Below are 15,029 nucleotides of genomic sequence, written 5' to 3'. Positions count from 1 at the left end.
TTATAGTTTCTATCACTGCCAGAAAAAATAATTTTGTGTTCGTACACTTTGTTCATCACCAAAGTATCATATGTCTGGAAGTCTTGCTGACGTGGTCACATTTGTTTTGTTCTTTCTTGCTGCTTACTTTCTCTCCCTTTCTCTCTCCCCACCAGTTAACGAACTTGTAAATAAACGTGCACATGCACAAACAGCGTTTGAGAGTCTGTCCACTTGACGTGCCATCTTTGAGGCATGAATAGGAATGTCGCGAACCTGCCCAGGTTCGAGTTAGACCAAGTTCAAATTTTCGAACTTGCAACGTGACGTTCGACAAATTTTCAACTGAAGTTCGTCTTTTGTGCGCATGCGCGAAGATTGAAAACAGTTGACTCCTCTTGACGGAGGAAGAGTGCAATATTCTTTGGGTGTACTGGCACCGCTAGTTCACATTACTAACTAATGAAAACGTTAAAAACGCATATTTTCGCTTTTATATGGTGTAAACATTGGTAATCATTCTATAAGATATAAGGTGCACTACTTTCTGAATTATTTGTTTCCCGTAATTCGATATATTCGTGTAGAAGCCGGGCACCACTGTCCATTAGTCGAACTTCTGTTAGCTGACAAAGAGGACGTGTTTTCCAGAGCTCCTGCGAAGCTAAGTGATTTTTGCTATATTTAGTTTAGTTGCGTGTGTGTTTATGGGGCAGTAGAAATCAGTTTTTAAGTAGCGGTATGATAGCTAAATTAAAGTCGACTTTTTAGGTAGGGTCCCGAGACCGAACCACGTGCACGTTTGAAATTTTTGGTGGGCTAGTTGGTTGTGTGGGCAGAGGCGTACCCAGGCTTTCTTGGTTTGAGAATGGAAGAATGGGCAGAGAGAATTGAACAGCAGTAGAGGCTTTAATACACGATGTTTCGGGAAGAAACTTCCCTTCTTCAAGTGTGCAGAAAATACAGTTGGAAGAATGGGCAGAAAGAAAGCAGATTCTGGGGGAGCTTCAAAATGGTTTCAGGAGGGATAGACGACTAGATGATAACTTATTCGTAATCACGCAGTGCATAGAGATAGGAATGACAAGTCAAAGGCTATTATGGGTAGCATTTTTGGACATCATAGGGGCATATGACGATGTGAATCAGGAAATACTCTGGGACCAACTGAAGAGATATGCGTTAGGGGGAACCAGGGTTAAGTTTCAAAAACGGGTTTGTACGGAGAATAGGGTGGTTATAACATGGGAAGCCGAAACTACAAGACCAGCAGCATTAAAAAAAAAAGACAGGGTTGCCCATTGTCTCCCCTGCTCTTTTTGATATACTTCAGTAAGATGGAAAAAAGATTAGGGCAGTGCAACCTAGGTTTTAAACTGACTTACATGGAGGAAGGACATAAAGTAAATCAAGTACTGCCAGGGTTAATGTATACAGACGACAATGTACTCATAGCAGAAAGTCGTGAGAAAATTCGGGAAGTGATTATGATTTGCAGCAGGGAAGGGGACAATTTGGGCTCAAACTTCAGTCGGGAGAAGTCGGGTATAATAGTTTTCAACGACAAGGACTCAGTGATATAACACGTAGAACGGTATATAAAAGAACATGAAGGTATTGTAATAAAGAAGAGGAAACGAGATTCAGCTATCATAAAACACAGGGCACTCTGGAACTACAATAGATATAAAGTCGTTAGGGGTGTGTGGAAGGGAGTCAGGGTGCCAGGACTGTCATTTGGGAATGCGGTATTGTGTATGAGGTCAAAAATCCAGGCAGGTTTAGAGAGACAGCATAGAGTGTAGATAGGTTGGCACTGGGGGCACATGGGACTACACCAAATGGGGGAGTACAGGGGGATATGGGTGGGGCATCTTTCGAGAGTAGAGAAGTGATCAGTAAAGTAAAATTTGAACAAGGGCTAGCTGAAATTGAGGATACACGGTGGGCAGGGAAAGTGTACAAGTATCTATATATGAAAAGTCTAAACACTAACTAGATAAATCGAACCCGCAAACTGAGATCAAAATACATTCAACGAGAGGGGGCCGGTACACATATCAGTAGAAAAGGGAGTAAAGGAAAACTCAGAGGAAATTGTGGGAAGAGAGAATGCAGGGGAACTCAGCTTTGACAATATAGAGGGCACGAAAAAAAGAAATAAAGAAGGAACAGTTGTGTGATAATTCATTGGGGAGCTCATTGCTGTTTGAAGCTAGAACGGCGGTGCTAAGAACGAAAACGTATATATTCCGGGAAATAGATACTCTATGTGACATATGCCAACGCGAAAGGGAAACTATAGGACATGTAATTTTAAGGTGCACGGGGCTTGGTCCCATCCCCTTGGGGGCGATGACTACGGATTTGGAGGGGATTCGCTGACATGGATGCACGAATGGATAGGGAAAGAATTGCGGTGACTAAGAGGAGTTTGGAAGATTGGTGGAAGAGATGTAGGGTGGGGTAAAAAATACAGATAAGAATAACCAATGGAGACACTTTAAAGGGGGGGGGGGGGGGTTGTGTCAAAACAAAATTTATACAGAATAAATAAGGAAGAGATGACGAAATGTTAGGCTAGGTGGCGCAAGCCGCCGCCCGTTACAAAGGGTATAGTCATCACCAGTCATCCATCCATCCTTCTTCAAACTTTAGCGAACGAGTCGAACCTTAAGAATCGACAAACGTTCGCGACACCCCTAGACATGACTATAAGTACACTCTTTTCAAAAGTTTGCGCCATCGCCTGTCCGCCATTGCTTGGTCAGGCACTTTGACTCTCTGAGTATGTATTGGGCACGAACGCTGCGTCGGCGTTCGGCAAGGACTCGGGTCCGATCACGAGCTTCGTGCCCAAGAAATGGCGACCATCAATCAGGGTTGCCAGGTTGGGCTATAAATAGTCAAACTGGGCTAGTTTCGTTTGCAGTTGACGGGAAAAAGTTGTAGTTGGCTATTTGGCTAGTATTGGGCTATTTCTGACCCGTGCTGGGCACACCAAAATTCTTCAAAGCACTTGGGTTTGTAGCGCAGATCAGTGGTTTATAGGTTCAAATATGGTATTTTTAGAGTAAGTTACGTAAACACTTGGTGCTTCAGTCTATTGACCCTAATAAGCATGCGACAGCAAGCAAATTCGTCTGCTCTTTGCCCACTTAGTGCAATTGTTTCCCCTGAATCTTGCCCGAAGGCAGGCGTGTGCTGTTATACCTCCATCTCAACCAGTGACTGCGCAATTCCTTGCGGCCCCAACAGCATCTGTTCTGCGCATTCTTTAGGTTGTCTGATGATTGGCGTGCTCCTATACTTTGTGTTTAATTCTGCATAGTTTTCCCGTAACGTCATTCTTGTCACCATGCCCCGATACTAAGCGCCCCATTAATACAGTGTGTAGGATTTTGCTAGCTACCAACTAACACAGGTACCGATAGAGTAACCAAAGGGTTGTCTCAACAGCGGCGATATCTCGAAGGAGACGTCAAGCCTAGTAGCACGGTTCCCACATCTCCGCGGCAATGTAGACGACGTTTAGGGCTACATTACCGCGGGTCGGTTCGATTAATTACCTCCGTCGGTGCCTATGATCGTCTACCTAGTCTCACTCTCTCGAATATAGCGGAAGAGAAGACACACGTACCAGAGTAAGGACAGAGTTTAAGAGCATTTATTAACATACTCCTATATGAACTACGATGTCCCCATCCAAAATGCCCCCCGCGCCGGCAAGGTAAGAAAAGGTCCTTACCTGGCCAGACGCGGGGTTCCGGAGAGCCAAGACCGGGGAAGCATCGGAGAAGTCGCCGACACACGTCCTGTCTCTTTCGCGGTCGCCCGGACGAGTCCCTTTCCCGAAAGCGGGAAAACAAGAGGCGAAACCTCCTCGCCTGTCGGCAGTGATTCGCATCCGAGTGGGGGGGCGGAAAGAGGTCCCCCCGGGAGAGAGTGAGAGGAGAGCCCCCCAAGCCAGGCGGCCCTCCGCCCCACGAACAGGTCGGAGCTCACGGCGAAGGAGGCCGAGTGTTCCGACCCGCGGCCGTTATCACAGCCATCGGGGAAGGGAGACCAGAGGAATCCCCACAAGTGGTAGGTATGTTGTCATGCGCCTGTAAAAGCGTTTCAAGAAGTTCGCCGAACGTGCAAGGGACGCCATTTCTGGGGAATTTCGGCACCGTTGCAGAGCACAGAACACGGTGTTCATTATTTATGTTCTGAAATCCTGAAGACTGGGAACAGAGAAAAACGAGGCGACACGTGTCCCGTTTTGTCCGTAGTGATGTTACTACGGTTGGTTCTGCGAACTAGTGATGATAGTGGTGTGAATGTTTCTATTTGATGTATAAAAATGTCTTTTGTGTCTTTTGTTTCAAACAAACGTTTTAAATGGTCAGTCTTTTTTTTGGGGGGGGGCTATTTTCGGGCTATTTTTGGGGTCGACATTTGCCTATTTTTCGGCTATATCTTATAGAAATTTGGTGGGTAAGAGTACAAACACCTGACAACCCTGCCATCAATGTTGCTCAGTGGACTTTCGGGAAGGGTCTATTCCCTCCACGAACGCCTTTTGCTCGTGTTGTTTTGACCCGATGACATCACAATGCAGTCATGCAGTCACGTGACATCACCGTGTCGCGTTTTGTCAGCCTCACCGGATGTCATAGTGTCACGTGACGTGACGTTCACAATTTTCCCACTAAATTGCGATAGCAAGTGCTACTCAGTATAAAGCCCATCGAGTGTTCTCGTAAAGCTGGGGCGACACTGCTCATACATGATACAAAAAGAAGAAAGGCGTAAAACACGAGTCACCTCAATATTCGTTGTTCGAATGCCGCGTGTCAAGTCTTCTCCCTGAGCTCATTGCCATGCGGCATTCGAAGCACGGACCTCGCGGTGACTCGCGTTCGAATCTGTATGCAGACTGTCTTTTGTATGATGTATAAGCAGTGTGATCCCGGCTTTAGAGTTCCGAGTTTTAGGATCAATCCGAGAAATACCCACCGGTAATATTTTCAATTCAGATTTATCCGATGAACTCCAAATTTCAATGCCCCAGTACAAAAGAAAAAAACACGGTATTTTACAATTTATTTTTGGGCAGCGCACAGGGTCAATGATTTTGATCAAATATGTGTTACCCCTGTTTTCTTTCATATGTAGGAACCGTTGACTAAGGGAATCAATCCTATTGTGAATTTCGTCAAGGTTCATTGAGGACAACAGGTCATTTTACTTTCGGGTCACTACAAAAGCCACTGTTCTGGTTTTCAGTTTGGACCATACTATTCGTGCTTCTTAGAGAAAGGAGGGGGGGGGGGGGGGGGGTGTTTCTGAACCACAGCATCTGCGTTGCTGTGGTTTTAGCCAAAGGGAGTTTGGCTGGTACATACGGTTACAGACAGCGCCGAGTTGGCTCCATTTGACAGTTAATGGCATTAAAAGAGCTAGGTAAAAGAAATAAGGTATAAGGTGCGTTGTTTCCAAGAAAGTCCAAGAATTACTTGCGACCACTCCACCAGCGAGAGGCCCCGGCGCGCACCTTGGCGACGTTCTATCAAATACTTTTGGTTCTATTTCGTGCACCTGCCGAGAGATCGCGAACCGTCCTCGGGAAGCGTTCTTTTTCTTGCTTCTTTCCGAGCTTGCTATACGTGGTTGCTCTCGTGCTTGCTTTTGGGCTAAGTTATTTTCTATGCTTGCGGCAGTTCAAATTGCGTATTGGTGGTCAGATATTGAAGAATGGAATGGCGAATTCCACTTAGCGTTTTGGAGCGCGCCGGGATCAGGGGAGAGGGAAGTGACGTCAACAACGCAGCAAATGCAGATTGGATGTTGATTTTGTTTTCTTCTGTCAACATCCAATCTGCATTTGCTCTAGTCGTTGACTTCACTTCCCTCTTCCAAGTCTCCTGGGAGTGCAAAAAGCGCAACATAGCACGCCAGTTGACCAGATCCGGACTGGAGCACACGATCCAAACGGGGTCGCGCCGCCGGCGCCTACGGCCCCATGGAACATGACCACTGCTCCGGGATCGGCGGATGCCTTCCCGTCATTCAACTGCCCGGGAATCCCCTTTCCGCAGCCGCCGAGGTCGTTTCGAAGAGGGTTTTGCAATCGCGGCGCTAACACGTGTTCGACCTACGAGCGGCAGGAATGGCTCAGGCACTTCTAGCAAAGATTGCCGGAATGCCCGTAGCGCGGCAAATAGCTTCTCTTCTCCTTCCTGGAAAACGAACCGGCTGTTGAGCCAAGGGGTAAGCAAGCGGCCATTGCGAATTCTTCTGATGTCGAGACAATCTAGGAGCCCAACCCGCGACCTGCTTCTTCTTCTTCTGAGGCGAGATGGGCGAGATCAGGCGAGATGCCCCACGAGAAAGGATGTCACGTGTGTGCGCCGAGGGCTGGCCCGGCTGGCTTCCGGTTGAATCCGCCGAAGTCGTGGGAGCGACTTTTCTCGGATCCAGATCGAGATCTGGAGCGGGAGCTAATCCAAAACGACCAGAAACACGTCGGTCTCGATCCCGATCACCCAGTGAAATAGGCTCGTCCCAGAAAATTCGATCCCGGCGCGCTCCAAAACGACCAATGGAATTCGCCATAAGACGGGCTCACAGAAGAAGACTCAGAATGGTCTACTGCTGCGTACCGTTGTGCAAGTCAGAACGGGACAAGGCAGTGGGAGTCAGCTTCCATAAATTTGAAGAATCCGGGACGAGTGGATAAATGCCGTCAGTCGCAAAAATAAATATTCAGTTTGAGTAGCGAACTAGTCAACACCTAAGGTATCTGACGTTTCGGTCCTATTTGATTTCAGGCGCTGCGGCGGAGCTCTGGTTCCAAAGCGACAACTCGGTTGTTTACGGTCTTCATTTCAAGGATGAAAACTATAGTTCAGGACTGAAGCAGAAACGACTAAAGGCACACGCGCGGTTCCCTCAACTTTCCCGGGGTATCCTACGTGTCTGCAGTCGACAAAGAAACCACTGCGACGTGTTCTAAAGCGTACATTGGATGAAAACCAGGACGCTGCGCAGAGAACAATAAAATAGTTGGTGCTAACGCCTGTTTTGGAACTCCTTTTTTTTATAAATGCTATCCATTTGCTAGAGTTTCTGTGTAGTAAGCATGCAGAGGTTTTGCAATTTCGCGCGGTTTTAATGAATTTTCAGTATGGATTGCCCTCTTGATATGACTTCTCTGCCGGTGCTGTTGACGAAGTGCAGCCACAAGAGAGTGAGTCATCACAAATTTTACGAAAGATTCAAGACAGTAACACACGGGGCTTCACAGTTCCACCCATGCCTATCAACATCCAGGAAGTAAGACACAGGCCTAGGGTTTCATGCCAGACAGTACTCACGTCACAAAAGCTTGTGTCCCTACAGAAGCGGCTGAAGACACTCAAGAGGAAGTGCATCAAGCTTCAAAGTGCAAAGAGTGTGCTGAAGGAAGAGAGAGAGGCATTGAGACAACGTCTAGCGAAAGCCGAACAAACTGTAAAGACTACAAACATTAAGCTTCTTTTGGTAAGTTGCACCCGTTGGTGCAACTTACCAAAAGTTGCACCTGTTGGTGCAACTTACACCATCATGGTGCACCCGGTTGGTGCACCATGATGTGCAGTATCGCAAGGGCATCAAAGGGATAGAATAAGTAATAAGTTTTGACGATATTTTCCAAATATTATAGGACAAGGCAGAGGAAGGAAGGCCAAAAGCGCTGTTCCCTCAAGAGCAGCTGCGGTGCCTGAAGTTGAAAAGAAACATCATTGGTCCTCAGCCTGCCTAGCCGGTCACCATTGAAACGGTATGTTGGACCATGAAATGGAGAAATGGTGTCATCATTGACGAAGCAAAGGCTGCACCAAGAGGCTAAACTTCATTCAGATCGGGTAAGAATATCTATAGGCTCCCTGAAGTGATTGCTAGCTTGAGCTACCTCTACAAACTCTTTTATATCCTGCAGGCACGGCATGGCTCTCTCGTCATGGACGAGATGTCCATTAAAGGGGCCCTGCAATCATATCTAAGCGTCTACCTTTTTTGCGGTTTCCACGTCTCTTGGGTTTCGGGCAAGCCAGCGGGCACGAGAGAGTAACTAAATATCAGTGCGTCATATTTTAAACGCACGACGCGGAAACCTCCTCCACCTACGGGGGCGACCCGCGGTGCCAAAAGCGCGCGATATGTGACGTCTTTGGTCCTGGGTTTGCTACTGGTGAGAGCCGCTAAAAGCTTCCTTTTAGTCGAAATACAAAATATAAGTGGCCGCGAACCGTTTCAATTATGTATAAAAATAGTTTTTGTTCAGTATTTTAGAACAGAAAAGAAACAAATGCACTTTAGAAAGTACGAAAACAAGAAATGACCCGTCGGCATACCCACCACCAAGCGGTGCAAAAGGCGGCACATACAAGAAATGTCTAGTGGGATCAGGCACCGACGAGCGGCGAGCGTAGAAAGGTCCTGGATGTACGCGGCGGCACTGCGGTCGTATGGAATTGAGGATCCGACCGGTTCCGAGCGTTCCGAAGGCCTTCGGCGAGCAGGTTTGGCTTGCAGTTTGGCCTTTTGGCGCTATGGCAGCGCGAAGTGGTTCCCGTTCTGAACTGATCTTTACCCCGTGTTTGCTATCGTTTGGGGCCAATGAAGTGTCATGCCGAAATAGTGTTTAATCGCGCAGGAAATTCAATGCGAGCCGCCCTTGCTGCACGCTTCATATACAGCCTATTTAGAGCATGCTTTAGCGGCGCCCTCTCGAGCCGTCGAGACGGACTGCGGCAGCCGTGAGCGCTCGCTGAGCTCACTACCCCTCCTCTAGTTCCCGGCCACTCAAGCGACCAATCACGTCAGGAAGGGAGTTATTTTTTGCTTGTTTTTGTAATTTTAATTCGCCTATAACTTTTAAAATAAACCGAAATTTAAGAAAATAAAAGTTTCAATAAGTCACTACGTTCAGTGCGCTCAGGTTGGGTGCAAATTAAGCACCAGTAAAAAAAGTCCTTGCAGGGCCCCTTTGAGCAGGGTGTGAAATACCGAAGGGAGGCAGACTTGGTTTACGGACTAGTACAAATGGGGGGACTGGAGATCCACTATGATACATCATACATCGAACTGCAAGTTCTCGACTTTTAGTAGAGGAAACATCACTCCTGTTGTGAGGTATGTTATAACACCTGAACACAAGTGATGTCAATTAAGTACTACGCTAAACTCTTGTTCGTGTTTGTATCATAAAAGCCATCCACTGGACAAGGAACGGAAGCTGTTTCTTGCGTGTGACCCATGTCACATCTTGAAGAACATTAGGCTGCAGTTCCCAGCGCCGAACAGGTTTCTGTGTAACAATGTGAGTACATCAATTCAAAGTATGTGAGGGGAATCTACTACCTCAAACATAAGCAGGGTGGAGTGGCACCTTCCTGGATATCATTAAAGTCGCATTGACCCTTCCTAAAAAAAGTTGGGGAAATATTATGGGCGACGGCCCTCTAAACTTTCTGTGAAAAACTGTACATCATGAGATACAGAGAAACATTTTTGCAGGCGCCTTCACTCTGGTGAGAGGACTGTGCCGAAGACATGTCTTCCCTTCCAACTTCAAAAAAATGAATGTGAAAAGGGCCCTGGGACGTTGTGTCCACTCAGGTACACCGAACATAATTATTTTGCAGTGTATCATTTTGAAATTGGGTCGTTATTTTTGTCACAGCGCTTATTCTTTTTTAGGTGACCTCAGTGCTGAGGTACAGAACACAGTTTGGCATCTCCGGATTGGAGGACTGTCTCCCTACCATCGAATTCATGGAGCTTGATTACAAGTGGTTTAGCTTTCAAAACATCCGCAGCAGTACCCTTCACATCTTCAGCAAGGACCCCATGAAGATGTTATTTTATGATTCTAATGACGAGAGGTGAATGCTGCTGCGTTCACCTCTCAGATATCAGTCGGTGGGTTGGTTTGGAAGGAGAATGCCCCTGCAAAGGCCACATTTCTCTCGGTGGAAACTTACGAGGCTGTGAGCATCACCACCGCTTCCAAGGTCGCTTGCACAGGGCACCTGCTAGACGTGGGATTCCACTTCGCCCTGACGTCACGATACTCCAGCGATGATGTAGAGGCTTTGTTCTCCACAGTGGGGCAACTGAACGGTCAAAATGATCATACAGATGCCCGTGCCGCCTTCTCTTCACTCCAGAAGATGTTTGTGACTGGGCTTCTGCATTCATTCAAAAGTGGAAACACTAGCCGTACAATTCGAACCCTAGGGGGCCTAAAAAAACTTGTGTCAACAGCCCCCCCCCCCTCTCCCCCCCCCCCCCCCCCCCCCCCCCCCACCCTGTATCAAGTCCTGTTGGCCTCGTTGACTTTTTGCTACCCTACACCCATGATCTGGAGATGCTCTCAGGTAACCATCTGCTTGCTGTTCTAATAATTAAAGCTTTTAAAAAAATACCATGTTTATTTATTTTTTTATTTTTTAGGGTTTCCGTAATGCAATCTTTTCTCTGTTTTGTCTGTTTCAGAGACACCTCAACCAGTACTGCAACCATCACACGCGGCCTTGTCGCCGGCTTCCTGGCCCGGGCCGTGCAGGACATTCCTTGCCTGGGCTGCCTTGACACCGTGAAGGCGCCAGCGTCATCCTCTCCCACAACGGCACTGATCGTCAACAGGGACCACGGTGGCCTGTCCTACCCGCGCCTGCCCTTCGTAAGATTTATCATAAACCTGGAGGCAGCTGCAAGCTGGCTTCAATCACCGCGCTCCCCAAAAGCAGGCAGTGCAGCAATTTCTGGGGGCTGTGCTCCCAGCTGTGTGTAGGAACACCCTGCTGCGATGAGAGCATGACTCTTCCGAAGATCACGGAAGGGCCCATGCTACCGTGGTAGTACGAAAATTTACCAGGCCCTTCTTGGTCAACCATACAAGGAATGTATCAGAAAGGAAGCAGAAGAAGAACCTCAAAGGCAAACCTGAACGAAGGAAAGTGCTCAAGGGGCAAGTGCCTGGGTGACAAAGTGAAAGGGACTTCAACGAAATGGCGAAGTGCAAGAAATAAAATTTCTTAAAAAGTATTACCTCGCAGCATCTCGTTTTATAAAAGGTATAAAAAAGCAAACAAGCTGTGTGAGACAGCTACTAGAAACGGGTAAAAAAAAATGAGGGGGGGGGGGGGGTCATATAACACCTTTATCTTCCAACCAAGTTCACATAAAGCCACGTTAAGAACTAACCTTGCTTCACGAAATTTATGCTAAAAATTCATCAACCCCTCAGTGCCATAAACCCTAGAGTTTTCAGGAAATTTCAAGCGAACCCTAATAGGTCTTTGACTACATTCCTTGCCCAGGCTGAACAAAAATGTACATTCATTTTGCATGTTGCCTCTTTTAGGGGTCCCCGACAGAAGCGCTCTCAGTTCAAGAAATTTTATCAAAAGAATGAGGCGAAAGTAAATTGTCCATCAACTGTTTGTGGCCGCGCGGAAAGCTCAGCCTAGCTCAGCCTTTGCCCTGCTCCCGAACGCTGAGCTATGGCGCCATCTAGTAGAATGTCGCGAAACTAACTAGGCGAACGCATGGCCTCCGAGATCCCGAAGCGCGCGAACGGCGCGAACGCTTCTCCGGCCGTTCCATTCGTGCAAAGAGGGCGTAAAAAAGAAGGAGGCGGCGTCTTACCACGGGGTGGCGCTCCCAATCCAGTCATCCACAGGCAGGGCGCGAGTCTGAGGAGTTCAAGAAAAATTCTTGTTACGTCAAGTTATTGCCACGTTTAATTTTGTGTATTGTGGTATAACGGTGAACAGCTGCTCTAGAGACGTAGATAGACAAGTTGTGATGCTTATTTAATTTATTTAATAGCCAGTTCAGGTGTCTGCAGCGTCGCATCAGTCCTTATTTTGCCAGCTGGCGTCCTCGCGTTCCTCCCGCTGCAGCCCCTCGCCTTTCGGAGCAGGCACAACTTCGACTTTTCCCATGATTGCTCGATGAGCTGCGTGTTGGCTTTCGTTACGGGGTCGATGAGGTGCTGCGAGTGGTGCACTGTCGAGCCCCATAGGCCCGTTGCCGTCTCACAGACTGTCCACGCACACGTAGCCCCGCCACTCATCGGTGAAAACAGTGGTCCCTGGGGCGACGTTCTGGAGTATGTGGTCGCCCAGGGTGCGCGCATCGCGTCGTTGAACATAAAACATCCTCAGTTCCTTGGTTCCCTCACAGATCATTCCTGGCACCGATGGCCCATCTATTCGGTTGCCATAATTATTGTGACGGCTCCCGGGCGTGCTGTTGCCGTCCAGCAGGCGTCCCTTGTTGGCCTTGCGCCGGCCCCGAAACAACGCCGATCTCTACCTGCATGCGACGCTGACGGCTCGCCCCTCTGTCATGGATGGATGGATGAATGGATATTGGCTGTTCCCTTTATATCGGGCGGTAGCTTGCGCCACCTAGCCTTAACTTATTAATTAAGAAATTTGTTCTTCCTTTTTTCTTCTATTCTTTTTTCCCTTTACCTCTCTGCAACTATCAACGGGCGGGTAGAGTACTTTCCAGAAAAACCTTAGGGGGATCGGGCAAAAAAAAAAAATTAAACACCGCCCCCCCGTTTCCTCCCCCGGGCGAGGGAGTCGCCAATTTTCCTCTGGTCAACCTCGTCGGTGTTCCTCCATAAACCACACCCACTGGGGGACAGGTGTGAGACTTTGGGCCGGAGCCACGCGGGAGGGAGTCCCAATATTCCTCTGTCCCTCCTGACCCCCAGCTGTGCTAATTGTTCGTCCTTGTTTCATTTTCCCTAGACTGTATCCACCAGTTTTCCAATCTCCTTTTTGTGATGGTAACCCTTTTTTCCTCCATCCTCCATCCTTGTCCGCAAAACCGAGCGCCCCCGCCGAATCCGCCGACCCCTCCAGGAGACCAGGACAAAGCCTCGTACATTCTAAAACAAGATGTTCCATCGTTTCGTTCTCATTTTGGCAAATGGCACATAATGTATCCATTTTCTCGATTTTAGCCCTATACGTTTTGGTTCTTAAAACCCCCGTTCCCTCAAACAGTAGGGAACTACCCCGTGAATTATCAAAAACCTGTTATTTTCTTATTTCCTGCTTATGTGACCTATAAATTGCTAAAGCTGATTTTCCTTGCATCGTACCACTCCACATTTTCCTTTCGGCTTCTTTTACGCCCTTTTTTATCGTTGTGTTCCGCTCAGTCTCCTCCCTGAGGGCACGGCGGGACCGAGATGGCTATAGACGCTTTACACACGCGCCAGATTACAGACGCCATTGCCGCCCTTCTATTGTCTTACCGAGATATCAAACTACTGAAGCGGGCTTTGGTGAGCCTCTACAAAGGCAAATGCTGGGGAAAAAGACACCGTCGTATCTAAAATGCCCGTAACCTCTCCTCCTGCGGTAATGGTGGAGCAGGGTGAAAAATATAAGCGAAAATAAAAACTGAAGGGCGGTTATGGCGGCGCCCATGCACAGCTGCTGTAAAGCGTCTATATCGCTAAACCCCTCTGTATTCTTCACTCAGGTTACGCTGTGCGCCCCTGCTCAGCACGTGTCATTCGCACTGAAGAATGATGTCAGCAGCCTGGATCTACCGGCAGTGAACTTCGACTGGCCATTTGCTGGGACGCACCACGTGACATCAACGACATTCGACTTCTTGAAGACAACGCCGCCTGCTGAAGCGTATAAAAACGACCGCATCAACGATTTCTTCAGAGGGCACGGCGGGACCGAGATGGCTATATCGCTAAACCCCTCTGTATTCTTCACTCAGGTTTGTGGCAAATATGCTTATACCTGCTTCCGTAGTGACTGTAGAGGCGTTGTTGTCCTGCCGTGCCCGGCGACATGCGCAAGTCTTTTTGTGGATGCGTGGAATGTCATTTTGATTCTTCTTGCTGGGGATGTTGAGCAAAATCCTGGACCTTATGCAGAGCTAAAATCAATGATGAACGCCATGCTTCTTTCCCAGAACGAACTGAAATCGAAAATTGAGAACTTAGCTGCTTCTCAGGACAAGCTTGAATCTACAGTTAACACTCGAATGAATGAAGTAATGGCAGCAATAAAAGAACATAAAGTAGAGATACAGGCATTACAGGCCGAAGCTACATCGTTCAAAAGTAATCTTCAATTGCATCAAAAACGCCTCGACGACTTGGAGGACGGAAGTAGGCGCCGTAATCTTATCATTTTTGGTGTTCCCGAGCCTGATCGTGAAAACGCTGCAGTGCTAAGAAAACAGATAATTGAGGAGCTGATAGCGGAAAAACTCGGTGTGGTTGTCAACTCAGTTGAAGGAGTGCATAGAATTGGGGGAAAAAACCGCGATAAAGTACGACCTGTAATCATGAACTTTTTTGACTATAACGAGAAGTTGAAGGTATTAAAAAATTGCCATAAACTAAAGGGAACACCAGTATCGATAAACCACGACTTCTGTCAAGGCACTTTAGCAAAGCGCAGCAAACTGTGGTCTCGTTCTGGGGAGTTTAAAGCTCGAGGTCATAAAGTGTCTCTTGATTACGATAAGCTGCGAGTGAACGAGGATGTGTATGAATGGGACGAGGAGAATGATTGTCTAAAATGTATTCGCTCTCAAGTACAACGAAGCAGAGATGACGGACTTGATAGCAAACAATTGCGCGTTGTTCTCATAAATGCCAGAAGCATTGTCAATAAAGTTCACGAGCTTGAAGAAATCATATTCACATATGATCCACAAATCATAGCGATTACAGAGACCTGGTTATCAGCAGATCAGATTCCGAAGTAGTTCCCCCAACGCACAAACTGGTTAGACGTGATCGAGGCTCCCGAGGAGGGGGAGTTGCTTTAGTTGTCAAAAAGGAAATTATTTCCGTTACTATGGACGAAATAGACGACAATGAAAGTGTGTGGTGTCAAATGGATTATCTTGGGTTCTCGGCAGTTGTAGGTGTGATCTATCGGCCCCCCGCCTCGCCGGAGTTGTTTTTGGAAAAAATTCAGTCCTACATGGAGCAAAAATACAAACCTAATCAAAAAGTC

The 15,029-nt window shown here is 47.5% G+C and overlaps 1 protein-coding gene across 1 annotated transcript; it reads left to right on the top strand.

Moving 5' to 3' along the window:
• Positions 1 to 7,150: 7,150 nt before the first annotated feature.
• LOC121838526 lies at positions 7,151 to 14,616 on the top strand (the record flags this gene model as incomplete). Its single annotated transcript, XM_042294825.1, has 4 exons — positions 7,151 to 7,213; positions 7,366 to 7,506; positions 13,522 to 13,773; positions 13,972 to 14,616. Coding segments are annotated over exons 1-4 (1,101 nt in total), but the record flags the coding sequence as incomplete, so codon positions are not given.
• Between the last annotated feature and the right edge of the window lie 413 nt (positions 14,617 to 15,029).

The sequence above is a fragment of the Ixodes scapularis genome, unplaced genomic scaffold, assembly GCF_016920785.2.
Source record: "Ixodes scapularis isolate PalLabHiFi unplaced genomic scaffold, ASM1692078v2 PGA_scaffold6__148_contigs__length_123643588, whole genome shotgun sequence".
Lineage (NCBI taxonomy): Eukaryota > Metazoa > Arthropoda > Arachnida > Ixodida > Ixodidae > Ixodes > Ixodes scapularis.
This window is presented reverse-complemented; position numbering and strand designations above follow the sequence as displayed.